The following is a 16,982-nucleotide window of genomic DNA, read 5'->3' on the forward strand; positions in this document are numbered from 1 at the left end:
GGCGAGACACCGTCCAAAAAGTAAAATTGTTGTTGAGACTGAATGCATTAAAAATATAAATTCAAATTTTATTATTTTTTTAATTCAAGGATAAAAAAAAATAGAATTGTAAATAGAAAGTATTATTAGGAAAAATATTTTTAACTAAATGTAACCTTTCAATGTTTTTTTACTATTTTTAGTGTTTTACTTCTACTATTGGTTTACTAACCCTTGTTGATGTGTCTACCTAATGGACTTCTGTGTTAATTTTGAATTATTTTCTGTTCCATTTTTAAACAGGACTCAAAAAGCAATGAAGGGTGGACTGTCATTTCAAGAAGCACTTTCAAGAAGATTAGATATCATTGAACCTTCCGTGTACATTGTGAGAAGATATCTTGAGACTCGTCCACCATCTCTAACACCTGGAATAAGGTGATTAAGCTACATCTTTTTGCTTACTTGTCTCGAAAATCTTCGCATCAGAGTATGATCTAAGCTAAGGAATTAAAATTTTGTTTAAGCAATCATAATGCCAAAAGCAAACATAAACTGCATCCAAACTGAAGCTCAAAACTTTTTTTCATTGGAAAAAGTGTTTCTTGCAGCTACAAAACAAGTATAGGGGGAGATGGGGCATGTTGGTCCTAAACATTTTTCATCATCTCAGATTTTGTTTTCAAAATGTCGAATTGATTAACTTTTTTTATGTTAATTTTTTTAACAGAACCTTGCAAAGTAGACCAGCTTGCCCAATGAGGGGGATACCTTAGACTGCATTCTGCAAACAACTTGTTATAATTTTAGTGGTAAATATTATTCAATACTGTAACTAACTGATTTTCTTTTGTGTGTAGAATGAAAAACAAAGTTTAAAGACCAATATAACATATTAAATTGATTTTAATTGATAAACCATCTTTAAATAAAAACAGCAATAAGCATTTACCATTAGTACACAATTATTTATTAAAGATCAAAACAAAAATTAATTATTCATTGCTCATGAGAAAATTAATGCATATTAAAGTTTACAAAAATTGTGTTAAATGATATCTGAAAATATAAAACTGCTACTTTCTAAACATACATTGGGTTCTGGAAGAATGACTCATATGTCACTTTTGTATAATACACAAACACTTAGAATATTGTTGTAGTTACTGAGATTTAAGAGAGAAAAAAGTTGGTCCGGTTCAACCTTCCTTGCAAAATAGTGGACCAACTTGCACCACATTCTTGGTCTGAAAAAATGATGTAAGAATTTCCCCCTTTGTGACAAACAATAAAAAAATTGCAAATAATTGTGAACTAACCAAACTTACTTTAAAAAAGGAGTTTAATATTTTTTATTATCTTGATGAAACACATTTAAAAAATTATACTTAATTTGAACCCTGAAATTTTGAATTCAAATTATGTTTTTTGCAATCGGGTCAGTCCATGTCAAATCATCCAGGCCATGCCACCCACCATCTCCGATTTTGCTCAAATTTGTTGTACTTGTACATTTTTTGATGCTGATTATGAACATGTAAATTATTTTGAGATTTATAAAGGGGTTTAAAAGTTATAAGCCTTTAAATATATGCCAATATGATTTTTTTGCCGCCATTTTGATTGACACAAAGACGTGTATAAATGGCTATAACTCATTAACAAATTATCACGGAGCTTTGAATTTTTTTTTATATTTTGTTCAGTATTATGTATACTTGAAATTAAACTGGGTTTAAATTGTATAACTCATTTAAATTTTTTTCTGTAAGGGTTTGCTTTTAATTTTTTGATTCGAATATGAAGTAACTTTGACAGGAATTTACTCAAAGTATGCCCTCTACAATTTTAACCAAATTTTGTGCACAGGTACCTCTTAGTGTGATAAAACATCTGGTAAAAAAATCTTGGTGGGCCATTCACAGGCAGTGGATAAAAACACAATTTTTTATTTTCAGTCAAAAAAATGAAACTCCTTTCAAAGATAAAGTTTATTAAACTACGTTTTCCTAAAATGAAAACCAACGCCTGTAAAAGGAGCCACAACATGAATATGTACATGTTGTGTACAAAATAAATACAAACATCAGAATAAATTAAGATTATCTATCAGTAATGTATTTTCTACTTTGACTTACAATATACACCGAAAACATTAAATTTGAGTCCGAAACTATTATAAGTATGTTATAAAATATCAATGAATAATCATATTAATAAATAAACTTCAAATGATAATTAACATGAAATATTACTCCATGTATTTGGACTTACTTCAGCTGATGTATTTGCAATTCGGTAAGGGCAAACATCAATGAGTGTTGCATAAATTCCGTTATTTTCTTGCAATATATTTTGCACTTCTGCTAGCTTCATGGTTTGCACTGCATTTTCAAGAGTCGACTAGTATTTTCTGTTTACTGTGAATGCTAATTTTCATTTAAAAGCTTTGAATTAAGATGGAACGATGAAAAACTTACAAAATGTAATTTGCCTAACAATTTTTATGTTTGCAAAAGCAAAACAGAGGGATTTTTTGGAACTTCAAAATCTATTGTTTACTTCTGAAAAGTTGTGCTGTTTATAGAGAATTATGTTATATAGGTCGGCGTTATAAAGGTATTCTACTATATTATATTTTTCAAAACAGTTTAAACTTTTAATAGAACTTGCTTCAAACCAAGAGGAGAATGTATAACAAACATAATTTACACATTTACTAAATGAAGAAAAGAAAAATTTTACTTTTTTTTTTCAAATTAAAATCAAATTGCCCTTGGTGAGAGCCACTCCTGCTAACCCCCCTTTTACGCTACTGACCATGGGTGTTATTTGTTAGTCAGAAATTAAAATAAAAATATTTAAATATTAAAAAAATCGAGACTGGTCCAACATGCTCCGTCTCCCCCTCAGCTAAGTCATTCTCAATTTTGTGTATGTATCATAACATGTATTCAAAAATAAATTATTTGTTTTCTTCTCTTTTTTTCTGTGAATTCTGTATCGGTGGATTGTTCTGGAGGTCTATAATTAAATGTGAATTCGTGGCGATGAATTGAAATGGATTTTTCTTTTAAAATGTCAAACTTGTTGTTTTGGACTATTTTCTTTTCTTGTGGTAGTTTCTCTTTAGTTGTACAATGCAAATCTTCCCTCTTGTTTTTTACATCATTATCAGGGAGAAAAAGACCCGATACCCTGAGTGATACAGTGGCCCCTCGTTATATCGCGCCTCGATATATTGCTCATTCGGATATATCACTCCTTTCTTCTGTCTCCCAAAATATTTAAACCTTTAAAAAAAACCTTGCTTTAAACTTGAAGCCATTCATGAAAGCATACAGTATTACTCAGAAAAGGTCTTTATCATCTTTATTTTGTCAATGAACAAAACGAAGATACTCCTATTCTTCTGAATTTGCTGGAAAAGCAGCGGCAACTCCTGCCATCCAAATGTACATACATGCAGTATATTTTAGTTTAAGATAAAGTTTAGAAACTAATTTACGTTTTGTTTTGTATGGATACTAAGACCTTTACAATGAGTGAGAGACAGCAGGCAGGTGTCATACTGGTCCAAGTAGAAGAGAACATACACCCTCTCTGACTACCTGTGAGCACAGAAAAGTTGTGCTTGGTTGCACATATCAGGATTTGCATCAAAGAAAGGTAGAATGCACTGGACGGAAGAAAGAGTTTTCTCTAAACAATCTGGTTACTTGTACTTTTTACATCCTTTCTACTGCAAATTGAAGGGATTATAAAGTCTACTGGGAATAAAAGGTATTGGAATCCTTACTCTTATCACGCTGTAGCTAATGAAAATCATCTTGATTCGCCATTTCATATTGAGGCTGAAAATTTACTTAAATTTAAATCTGGTATAAGTTTTAATACATGTGATAGTAAATTCGTGAACTAGATCGAAACCATTTGAAAATCATTTCAAAAAGGGTGAATGCTAATTCATTTGGATGTGTTGGATGGATAACTATTTTTAATGACCTTGGTTACATCGTTCTTTCGGATAGATTGCGCTTTTTCTTTGTCCCGCGAAAAGCGTGATATAACTGTACTTTGATCTCAAATAAAAAAAGTTTCATTTTTTCCTTCCTATTTTTGCTTTATTTCTTTGTAACTTCTAAGAATTAAAGAAATAAATTTGACTGCATATACTTCAATATCATTTACAAGTATAGAAAAATAGTAATTAATTTTTTTTAAAAAATAAAATAAAACATATAAAGGTTATATCACTGCATTCAAGTCTTTTCGTACATTCTTCAAGTGTTGTTTTTTTTCGTAAGGATTTTAAAACAGTTTAGTAGTGAGCTTTTATGCTTTTCTTGAGGTATTCAAATCCCCCTCTTTTTTTTGTTCTCTTATTTATTTATTTATTTTTTTGCATTATATGCGGAAATGTTATTTCTGTGCATCATTAAGTAATTACTTATTTTCACAGAGAATTAGTTGCAACACTTCATGATCAAGAAGTTCCTGTATATCTTGTTTCTGGAGGATTTGATACCATTATCCAGCCAGTTGCACAAGAATTAGATATTCCATTTAACCACATATTTGCTAACAGACTAAAATATTTTTTCAATGGTAAGCCTGAAAACTCTTTTACTTAAAAACTAATAGATTATTTACACAAAAAGTTTGGAATTTATCCCAATGTATAAGTTATTCTTTGGAATTTGAAAAGTATATACAGTGTAACCTTGATAACTCGACACCCTAAGGTAACATGAAAATTCACATGTCTACTTAAGCAGATGTCAACTTACTGAGGTTCTATTATTTTAATTCCTTTAGAGTTTCTGTATCACTTAATTACTAATGCTTAACATTCACATTAGGGTCATTCCATACAGATTCAACGGACGAGTGCGCTCGACCATTTTTAATTTTTTTGAAACTCATATCCCAAAAAGATGCATATGAATGATGTTTAAAACCACTTATTATTTTTTCTCTAACCTTAACCCTTGATTTTTTAGAGGTCATCAAAAGTGATTTTCGCAGTCAAAAAGAGACTTTTTGCCCTTTGCATTTTGGCCAAAATCTATTTCAATTACATTTATGGCAGTTAATTTTACGCTTTGATGTTAAAGTGCATAAGATGATAGTCTCACATGCTGAGTTACGTGGCTGTAACTTAATAATTAAAATAATGGCAACAGGTTGAAGTTCAAGGTCAAATGTAAAATTTTTATTCATTTCAAAGGGGGATAACTCGCGTAGGGTACGGAAACACAAAATGAGGTACGGCAAAAACTAATCACTGGAACCATGCTAATAAGAATATGTAACTGTTGCTGTGTGTTTGCTTACCCCTTATTGGTTACAGCCCCTCAAAGATCAGAAAAATGACAAAAAATGACATTTTTAGACCGATGTAAACCAAAAGGGGATGGAATTAAAAATAAAATTTCTTGGCCAATTGAATATTCCATTCAAGTACTATACATGTTATATATATTGTTTTGTATATTTGGTTTGCAAAAAAGATACAGGTCTTTGAAATTGAGCAATTTTGCTAGTTAATTTAATCACTAAAACAGAAATAAAAAGTGTGAAAACTTCATTGCACTTTCTTAAATGGCCTATATAATATATTATACTGAAAAAACATATTTTAAGTATTAAAAAAAACTATTTTAACTTGATAACTTAGAAATATTTGGAAAAGAATGAGTAGTTCATACTTGATTGACAGCTTAAGTAGTTAATTTATAGACTATCTACACACACAAATTTTGAATACACACAAACATATGCTCTGTACATTAACATATCTAAATTGCCTTAAACATATGCAAAAACATTATATACACAAAATTTAAATTTTTAAAAGTGCGTTTTTTATTTCTTGTTTAAGTGTAGTTTTGAAAAAAATGAACTGACTTAGTAGTCACCTAGTAAGTTGTAATGGTGACTCAAGTATATGGCGTTTTAGAATGCTTTAACAAGGCACATTCATAATTTGATACTTTGAAAATGTACTAGAAGCAAGACAATGACAGGGGTTCTAAATTTAGTGATCAACACAAGCTATGTAATAACTTTTTTGACAATAATGGGCATTTTCTTTTGATAGTCTTTTTAGTAACACACTATTCTTCATATCTATTGCCAGGGAACAATAATTTTAGTGATAGTATTTAAATATGGTGGCATAAAGCAGTGATTAAATGTTGTATTAGGAATTTTATTTGCAGAGTCAAACATTTCTTGCAGCATTTTTTTCAGCTAGTTTAATATACTGAATGCTCACAAGGATGCATGCAATGTTTAGTAGCAAAAATGCAGAAGGTATACATTTCTGTAGGAATTAAAATGTGACTTCTAGTAGTTCTTTGCAAGCTAGTCTTATCAATTCTTTTTACGGTTCTTCTGATTCTGTTACAATGTCCATTACCGTGTGATATTGCATAGAAATGCCATTCAACTCTCAAGTTGACATCCGTTTCGTGATTACATAAATTAAGAAAGTTCTTTCTATTTTTGTTGTGTATTTGAGTAAAGTATTTCAGTACGCCACATGCTGTGTCACCACCAGAACTATAGTACTACTGTGCGAGTTCATTTTCTTAGAACTACACTGAAGCAAGAAATGAAAAACTCACCTTTTTTTTCCTTTCAACTATGTAGATAATGCTTTTACACATGTTTAGGCAAGTTACATAAGTTAATGTACAGAGAGTATGTTTATATGTATTGAAAATTTGTGTGTGTAGGTAGTCTATAAATTAACTACTTAAGTTGTCAATCATGTATGAACTACTCATTTATGTCCAAACATTTCTAAGTTATCAAATTAAAATAATTGTTTTTATACTTAAAATATCTTGAGCTATATCTAAAGCACACTATACGTAATTTAAGAAGTTTTCACACTTTTTATTTCTGTTTTAGAGTGTGAATCAACTAGCAAAATTGCTCAATTTCAAAGACCTGTATCTTTTCTAAAAACCAAATACACAAAACAATATATATAACATGTATAGTACTTAAATGGAATATTCAATTGGCCAAGAAATTTTATTTTTAATCCCCTTTTGGTTTACAGGGTCTAAAAATGTCATTTTTCTCAATTTTCTGATCTTTGAGGGCTGTAATTTATAAAGGGTAAACAAACACACAATTACAGCTATATTTTCTCATTAGTGTGCCTCCAGTGATTAGTTTTTACCATATTTTCCATTGTGTTTTTATCCCCTTTGAAATGAGTAAAAATTTTACATTTGACCTTGAACTTTGGCTTGCTGCCATTATTTTAATTATTAAGTTACAGCTACATAATTCAGTGTGTGAGACTATTATCTAATGTATTTCAACATCAAAATGTAAAATGTTCTGCCATGATTGTTATTCAATTAGATTTGGGCCGAAATGCAAAGGTCTAAAAGTCCAATTTTTGACTACGAAAATGACTTTTGATGACCTAAAAAATCAAGGGTTAAGGTTAGAGAAAAAATAAAATTGGTTTTAAATATCATTCATATGCATCTTTTTGGTATATGAGTTTCAAAAAAATTAAAAATGATCGAGCGCACTCATCCGTGGAATCTGTATGGAATGACCCATTATGAAAAATTATTTCAGTAAATAAATTTTCTTCTCATATTCTGTTTTTTGAAAAGTACATAATAAAATCACCAATATTATTTAAATACTGCTTGAGAAATAAATCCATAATTTTTGAAAGGAAATGAAAAAGCTTCTTTCTGTCAGGTCTGTTAAAGATAAAAAGTCCTGCTTACACTTGTTTGAAAAAAATATGGTGCCTTCTTTCTCTGGAGGACTCCTGTATCATAACCTTTTAGAATTGCACTAACAGCACAGAGTGTGTTGGCTGACTACCTTGGTTAAAAGATGGAGCTCGCTAAAAGAGCTTTCCAGAATAAAATTGACTGACCAAGAAACCGCAGCGTAAAATTCTGAGAAAAAGTCAATATATAAAAGAATGTTGGTAGCAAAAATTAGATCAGAACTGCAACTGGATTTTGACTTATAGGGGTCCCTGCAAGTGTGTAAAGTTAAAGAGGTTTTCATCCATTGAAATTAGCATTGGGCTAACCCTAAGAAAAATAAATGTCGAGTTATCCACATGTCAAGTGACCAAAGTTCCACGGTAAAGGTATATTATATATGACTAAGCATTGTTCAATTCCCTGTGTTATTTCTGAATAGCTTTGTATCTGAGATTATCAAATTCTAGGATCTCTTCCATCAGACAAAAATAAAAAGGATTCTAAATATGACACTGCTTTGTATATCTTCTGGAGCTTAAGCAGATAAATACAGTTAACTGTTGATAACACAAAGGTTCAAAAGAGTGGCTAAAACAAAGCTATTGGTAGTTAGCGTTAGTGGGAAATTTCTACAGCCTTCTCTAGGGTTTTGGACTTAATCAGAACTTTGAGATAAAGGAATATTCGAATTATCGCGAAATGTCTCTTCATCTGCTTCTGTGGACTGCAAAATGAAGATCTAAGCATAAGATATGCATAATAAAGTGGCCACAGACTATTTCTTGTCTGGACAAACAATTTTAGAGTAGTTTTTATTGCATGATTTCATGAATACTATGGGACAAGTGATACATAAAGAAAAAGCACAAAATGTTAACTGTTAAAATGAAAATTCAAGCAAATTAAACTGAGATTTTTCCCAAAGAAGCAATATCTTATCGACATTCTCGCACTAATTCGCCCTGTCTTGACGATTAATTAAAGCCTTTATTATAGTAGAAGCACAATATAAGGAAATTGCAGTATGCCTAATTTCGGATATACAAATGTTCCGTACAGTTGACTGCTTTTGAATTGGCTCTCACTCTAAAAAAAGAATGATGTAAAGGCTACTAGAAATGAGAAAGCCACAGTTTAATATACTAGTTCAGAAATACTATATCAAAAAAGAAAAGTTAATAAGAATTGCAATTTCAAATGAATTGTTTTCAAATTTTCCAGTTGCAAAAACAAAAACTTTTCTTAGCATAAAAATTATACATCCACTAACCTTGAACATTACTTTAATTTTCATTTTTCAAAATGTTTTTATTCAAACAAAACATTCCCAATTTTTCTCTTGAAAGAGAATTTTGTATTGTATTTGAATTTTTTGTTTCTTCTCAATCTCTTCTCATGAGGTATGAGGGAGGGAGGGTGTTTGGCTAAAAATATGTATGGTTGGTTTACTTAGTTTAAAACTAATTTATAGACTAAAAGATATCTGAATTTTCTTGACTATAATTTCTGTTACTAAAATGTAAAATGTATTCATGAAAATACCCTGAAAATGCTGATTGTGAAATCAGGGTTCGTATGGGTCATGGAAATCCTGGAAAGTCATGGGGGAAAAATAACAAAATTTCAGACCTGGAAAAGTCATGGAAAATTGAAATTTTCATTGAAAGTCATGGAAATTTATTTCAAGTCATGGAAAAATTTCCTGGACAAAGAGAAAAGAACAGTAGCTAAAGGAACATTAGAAATTTTGAGTGATTTAACAGTATAGCACAAAAAAGCTATTAAAAGTGGAAAATTGAACGATCCAAAAATCAAATCTGAATTTTGAAATCTCATTGCATCTACTTCTGTCGCAGCCCCTTGCCATTTTTTGCGATGTGATTTTCCTGCCTGGACATCACTTATTTTGAATTTTCTGTTATTTTCAACACTTCTTATGTTTCATATTCTGTAGTAGCAAAATTTTATGTTCTTAGTTTTGCCACGCCCACTCAAAAAAAAGCAGTTCAATTGTATGCAAGTTCGATTCCATCACTCGTAAGGACTTCATTATTATATTTATTAGAGTTTAACTTAATTTGTTAAATGTTTTAGAAAATAAAGATCTTACGTCAGGCGATAGAATACAGAAAAAGAGGAATTCTAATGTTCTAAACCAGTAGTGCTCAATGTACGGCACGCAAAACTAATCCATGTGACCCACTGCTATGTTCAATGTCGGGAATTAAACGTGTTCCTGAATTTCTGAACCTATTAATTTATATAGATTTGAAAGTATGCAAATTTGAAAACAAAACAAATATACTTTTGAATCAGAAGATTGATTCATTACTGAATGGTGTTTTCAAAAAATATCTGGTTTAGAAACATAAAGAACTAAACTATGTGGCTTTACTTCAAAGAACCAAAATACTGTCAAGTTACGTGGATGATTAAAGGTACTGTTGATACCAAAAGGTAACTTTTGAAGGAAATTTATTGAAACTTAGTGATGACTCAATCAACCTTGTCCCATTCAATATCATTCTGTCTGTTTAAAAAAAATATCAGACATTTTAGCATCATCATATTCGCTTCACTGCATTTTTGATTTACTTAAATTTATATGATGAAGACAAATAAGAATAGTTTAGTTTTTTAAGTGTGCACTTATATTTTTTAAATTACGAGTAAGTGCTTCAATGAGGCTGTGGCATTCATATAGATGTTTTGCTAATGCTCATTTCCAAATATTGCCAAGTTTGAGATTAAATAGTGCTATTCTCTTCGTGTAACAAGGTCATGAAAATTTTCATTGAAGTCATGAAAACGTCTTGGAAAAGTCATGGAATTTTTTCATCCAAATAGAGTATGAACCCTGTATGATAATCATTCTGTGCTGAATTGAAAATTGGTTTCAAATATAATTTTCCCCAGGAGACTATGCAGGTTTTGATGAAACGCAACCAACTTGTGAACAAGATGGTAAAGCACAGGTCGCAGCTTATTTAAAGCATCGGTATGGGTATCAAAAGTTAGTAATGGTTGGAGATGGCGTGACTGACTTAGTAGCTTCACCACCTGCAGTAAGTAACGCTACAAATCTAATCATAAAAATATTTCCTATTTCTTTTTTGCTTGTAGTTTTATTGATGTAGCATTCAAAGTGAACAATTGCACTCCTTAATTTGGTTGAGACATTTGCATATTTATTAGGCATCCAGAAAAAGTACACAGAGTAAATTATGGTTTTTAATCAAGTTGAAATTTATTTACAGTTAACCCTCGTTTATCGCGGTTAATTCGTTCCAAACTTTACTGTGATAACTGAATTTCTGCGAAGTAGGATTCTGTGTTTATAAACCAAATATTTTCTTAATTAGAGTGCATAAAACTTACTTAACCCGTAACAGGGGACCTGAGGGCTCAGAGACCGCTCTGTTTGCAAATTTTAAAAAAATTGTGTAATTTCGTGTATATTCCTCTAATTTACCACAGATGTTCTTTGAATTTTTATTAGCAAGAGGAAAAAAATATTTTTTAATTTTTAATCGAAATATACCTTTTCTGAGGAAATTTTGCTAGAGTCTTAAGTTTTTTGGAGAAAATCGTATGCTGTAGTAAATAACTATCTGCTCGTAATAAAAACAAATCTATTATTTATTAATGATTTCATTTTAGTTCTTTGATAAATACAGAACATTTTAGTACCAGAAAGTTGACTATCTCACGTTACGGAAATTTTTGACAGCCCTTTAACTGTTAGTATTTTGCGTCATATTTCGAGGAATATTTCAGCCTTCATTGTCCCTAGAACATCATTGCGTGTTTGTGAACATTTCAAACAACTCGCAACCTTATCTAGAATATTCTGCATCTCTTCCACATAATGCGGATAAGATTAAATGAAGCTATATCCGCGGTTTCTAACGTTTAAGAGCCATGTCTACTACTGCCGAAAACACTGCCGAAACAAACTTACTTAATATATTGCACAAAATGAGAAAATGAAACATATTAGAGATCACATTGTTAATTATTGGGAAATAAACTACACACACACACACACATGTAGTTCTTACACACTACTACTAATCTAAGAAAATAGATCAACTTGTTCGATGATGAATTAATTGCCATTTAGTGACTGTGTGTGCTCCCGTTCTTCCTCTACATTTACCTTCGTTAAAGGTATACATATACTACTTAAAAACCTAGTACATTGTTGAACTCCATTTGCTGGTGTATTTTTATCCCCAAGTAATAATATTTATACTTTTCAGTTAGTGTTTAATGGTTAAAATTGATAACTTACAATGTTTAAATGAAAAGCCGAAATGTTAAGTTCCATAAGTCAGTCAACAATATTACTTGCTTATACAAGCAGAGATAATACCACACAGTAGAAGATGCAGAATCAATGTCAATGTGAAGAAATGAACATTGGAAACTTGTTTAAAATCTTACCAAAAATTTATTGGTCCATAGAAACTAAAATAAATAAACTAACAAAATAAGTTAATAAAAATAAACCCTGGCTATAAGCGGAGGTGGAGTTCACAACTCCCCAACACCTACCGGACCTAACACATAAGAGGCTGACGAACGCAAAAGAGAGAAAGAACGATTGGAATCGTTCATTATTTATACTTGCCTCGTTTACATATGATTGGGCATCAGAGGATGCTAACCTAAAACTGAAACTTTACACATACCAAAAGAGTTAAGAAGTTAATCTAATTTGAATAAAGTCCATTTTACATTACATTACATTAGGAATGAGAAGGCGGTTAAATATCGTTTACCGATGTCTATCACAAATGAGATCGCAATTCCCTACACATTCTTCGGGGATTTTATACCTCCACTCCCTCAAATAGTACTTCAGCCCCTCGGAAAAGCTTACCTTACATAAAAGACTATACTTTGATATTCTTTTGTAGGAAAAAGTTTTCACGAGTGCATAAAAAAGGCTAATTACCATCTTTGGGGAAAAAAAAAAAACAGAAAAAACCGCAAAGTAGTGAAGTTGCGAAAGTCGAAGTGTGAAGTAGCGAGAGACGACTGTAAACTATTGCATCTGTTTCCTGCATTTCCAGTTGACTCCATTCTATTGTTATACTAAATAAAATTTACATAATGGAGCTCCTAAACCCAAAATGTGGGCTTTCTTTTTGTTTTCGGAATTGCTCTCAAATGTAAATGTTTTTTTCCCCCCATATGTTCTCTAAATAACTTTTCTCTTTGTTAAATATGCAAATGCATTTGAATGAATATTTCCTTAGCTCTTGTTGTTTTTGAGTTTTGGATATATAAAATCAAAAACTTTGTTTCTAAATTTTAAATCACAATATTTTTTACAAGTTTCATTAGGGCTTTGCTATTAGTTTCAAAAACGGGACTCTCATTTCCAACTTTTTCCCTGACAAAGTGGCTGAAAGAAGCTATTTTGTGTATGACAGGGGTGTATCCCCCCTTAGAGATTGAAAGGACACTCCCAAAAAAGAGAAAATACCCCTCAAAATGCCCCCCCCCTTAAAATTTCAATTGCGCAATCTGCACCATGACTCCCCGTAGGTGAGCCCTCCTGCCTATGAGTTAACAAAAAAATTTTAATTATTGTTTTTAGCACATTTTTTTAGGTAAATCTAGGATTGAAAAATGTTCTTTTTTATTTTCCTTCCTTTTTTCATGATATTATTATTATTTTGATTTTGTAGCAGACTGACTACCAACAAAAGTACTATTTCATTGGAATTTTAATGGAGATTTTTTCTGCTATCCTTATTCTAATGAGGATATTTAGAGGGAATGTTTCATTATTTAGGAATCAATATCCTTATCCTGGAGTGGGTTTTAAGAGACAAATGTACTTATTTGATGGGATATTTTTTTTTGCAGGGGGGGGGGGATTGTTGTCTCGTCTGGATGTGGTTTTAAAAGGACAGTTGATAGTATTTTAGAAGTTATTCTTATTTCTAAAAGTTTTTTTGAGGGACTATTTTTCTTATGATAGGGATTGTTGGCGATAATATATATGTAATATGAATATATATTGTAATTTTTTCAACTGTGTGTTTCATTTAATGTTACGATTTGTGAACATTCTTACTGAATAGATGTATTGTTTTTTCAAGATTAATTTTTATATTATGATGCAACTTTTAAAATTTCAGTTTATCAGTGTTCTTTTTGTATATTTAACATTTAAAAGTGAATAAAAAACAGAAATTCTGAATTTATGCAAAACTACAACTTATAGAAACTTGGGTTCATGAACTCAAAAACGTAGACAGTTGAAAGAAAAAAGAACAAAAAAATTTCATAATTGCAAAATTTAATTTGCCAGCTATTATTGTTTTTCTATATCTGTCAATGACCCTTTCGTGAAAACTGGTGCAAATTGAGTCAATTGAACTATGAACTTTTTTTCATATCTTTTTCTTGTATACCATTATTATGGGGCTGTCGCTCATTGATTGTCATGAATTGCAAGTAATTCCATTTCGGGTCAGCACTCGTTCACCTCTCAGTATACCATTACAGTAAGTTCCTGATTATTGCCGGAATTGGGTGGTCCAAGGGCTGCAAATCAAAAATGCTAAAGTAAGGGATATTAGCACTTTAGAATGAGTTTTATCTGCAATGAATATTAAAGCACCAATACTACAATTAGTTATTCCCAAATAAATATGTTTCACAATCAAAAGAAAGTGCATTATCCTGCACTTCTTCTAGCTACATGGTTTGCATAGCAGCTGCATTTTCAAGAGCTATCTGGTATTTTCTGTTTATTATGATTACTAATTCTAAATTTAGAAGCTTTGAATTAAGATGGAAAGATGAAAAACTTTCAAAATTTAATTTGCCTAAAAATTTTTACTTTTGCAAAGCAAAACAAAGGGATTTTTTAAGCTTCAAAACCTATTGTTTACTTCTGAAAAGTTGTGCGGTTTATAGAGAATTGCGTTATATAGGTCAGCGTTATAATGGTCTTCTACTGTAGAATCTTTTGAATGATTGCGTGGAACGCTGCACTAGATTCAAAGGTTATTGCATCAGAACTACAAAAAATGTCTTGATATTTCTGGGAAAACAGTTTAACAGGATTTCAGAATGTTAAAAGTACTCTTTGAACTGAAGACAGCAGAATATCAGTTAACAAACAAAATAAACAAACAAGGGAGAATTTACTTAAGAAATTCAAGATTTTGCTGGGGGGAGGGGGGAACACAGAAAATCTGAGACTACCGGGACAGTTGTACATTGCAGATTTCTCCTTCTTTGAATAATTTTATGTATGTAAAACAATTTATGATTGAATCTGAGAATTTACGTAATGACAGCCAGAAATTCTTATCCACAAATATATGAAAGCCAGACGAGTTTGACAACGTACTTGAGGTAGGAATAAAACATAGTTAAAAAACAAGTAAACCTATTAGCAGTTTTGTAGCTATAAAATTCCTTTTTGCTTGAATATAAAAAAGTGTTGTAAAAATGTTTTCTTTCATTTATGTATTGTACTCTACATTTTTATTTGAAAATTAAGAAATATTTAAATTTTTTTCAATTTTAGGATCTCTTCATTGGATTTGGTGGAAATCAAATACGAGAAAAAGTACAAAAAGAAGCAAAGTGGTTTGTAACTAATTTTGATGAACTCAGAAAAGAGCTCTTAAGGAAGTGAAATATGTTTTGTAAAATATACATTCATTATTAGCCATAAATAGCTGTGATTTTTACACACACAAGCAATAGTCTTCGTATAAAATCAAACTGCTAAAAGTTTTCGTACTTATTAAATCTAAAGTTTTTATTTTAAAACTGCATTTTATTCCATATGTTCTTTGTTCGATAGTGTACTATTTCTTGATAAATATTAAGTTGAACATTTATAGGAAAATTTTGCTTAAGTATCAAGACTACAAATTAGCACCATTAGAAAATGTATTATGGCAATGTAAGTTAATATCTTTTTCAGTTTTAATGTGATCACCAAAATTTTGAATGAAAAAAGTAGCATGTTATTTGTTTAAGATTTAGTTATTTAATTGGAATAAATGTAACTGCTTCTCAACTATCTATATTGGTTAATGCATACTAATTCAATATTTGGTGGCATTTTTCAGACACTTAATTTGAAATGACGTCTCTTATAATGAAGAATTATGATTTGATCAAAAAGTTTTGCTCAATTGGAGTTTTATGGTTAATTTGTAATCATGCTTTTACGTAAGCGTTACTTTCATTCAGAAATTAAACATATAATTTTATATACCAATAATGTGCAAGTATAAAAGAAAGCTATGCTAATCATTAAAATATTAATTACATTGCCAACATTTGTACATCAATATTTCTTTGCTTAATGTCAACCCTTTGATGCTTATGTACATTGCATTGCATTTTCCGATACTACTGTAATGCCTAAAATAATATGTGTGCAATTTGAGCAGAGCTCTTTAAAATAAATCTTGTAGAACATGCTAGCATGTGCATGATTATCAAAGGGAGAAGTTCAGTTATGAAAAACAAAGAAATATCCATAATATTTTTAATACATGTGGTTTTTGCGCATGGAAATTTTTACTATTTGTTAAGCATAAAATAACATTTCTGACAATTAATGTTAAGTTATCATGTGCTTGTGTTTTGGACAAGCAAAGTTCTATGATCTGAACTTCTAATGTGATACGCCACTTCGTAAGAAGTTTCCTATAGCAGTTATAATGCTGCACATTTTTAAACAGCATTTGTATGTTAGAATATTCTTTGTTTAATGTAAAAAAAAAAACTATCAGACTTAGTAAAATATCTACAGTGGTTCTGAAAATTTTGTACCATTTGAATGTTTGAGATATAAAACTACCCAGAAACGATTATGTGACATTTTCGTACAAATAAGATATTTTACTAGAGAAGGGAGGAATGTGGAAAAAATGACAAAATCAAATCAATTTAGCCTTAATTTTAGTCGATCTTAAACAATGAAAAATCAAGTAATTTAGTGAGCATTGCATTTTTATTTTACTTTTTTCATATGCTTCTAATGTGTAAAACTATATTAAAGCTAAATGTAAGAAAGTAATACAGAAAAAAAGCGTAAAATAAAATTTTGAACACATCGTTTTATCGAAATTGTAGTTTTCAAGTCAAACACAGCAACCAAAATCTTTTCATTTAATGACATTTATGAAAGTTAGTATTTGCATTTTTAAGAAAGCTGCTAACACTATTTCATGTATTAAAGTTGATTTTTAT

At 30.4% G+C, this 16,982-nt stretch overlaps 1 protein-coding gene across 4 annotated transcripts in view; it reads left to right on the forward strand.

The window, feature by feature from the left end:
* LOC129233289 (phosphoserine phosphatase-like) overlaps nucleotides 1-16,682 on the forward strand; it is an 83,883-nt gene extending 67,201 nt beyond the window's left edge. For all 4 annotated transcript variants that reach the window (XM_054867337.1, XM_054867336.1, XM_054867338.1 and 1 more), the window contains exons 3-6: nucleotides 283-417; nucleotides 4,442-4,587; nucleotides 10,656-10,804; nucleotides 15,298-16,682. In XM_054867337.1, coding sequence (XP_054723312.1) covers nucleotides 283-417; nucleotides 4,442-4,587; nucleotides 10,656-10,804; nucleotides 15,298-15,408 — 541 coding nt within the window. In that variant the 3' untranslated portion in view covers nucleotides 15,409-16,682. The remainder of the gene's footprint in view (nucleotides 1-282; nucleotides 418-4,441; nucleotides 4,588-10,655; nucleotides 10,805-15,297) is intronic.
* Nucleotides 16,683-16,982: the final 300 nt, after the last annotated feature.

Source organism: Uloborus diversus, unplaced genomic scaffold (genome assembly GCF_026930045.1).
Source record: "Uloborus diversus isolate 005 unplaced genomic scaffold, Udiv.v.3.1 scaffold_312, whole genome shotgun sequence".
In the NCBI taxonomy this organism is placed as follows: Eukaryota; Metazoa; Arthropoda; class Arachnida; order Araneae; family Uloboridae; genus Uloborus; species Uloborus diversus.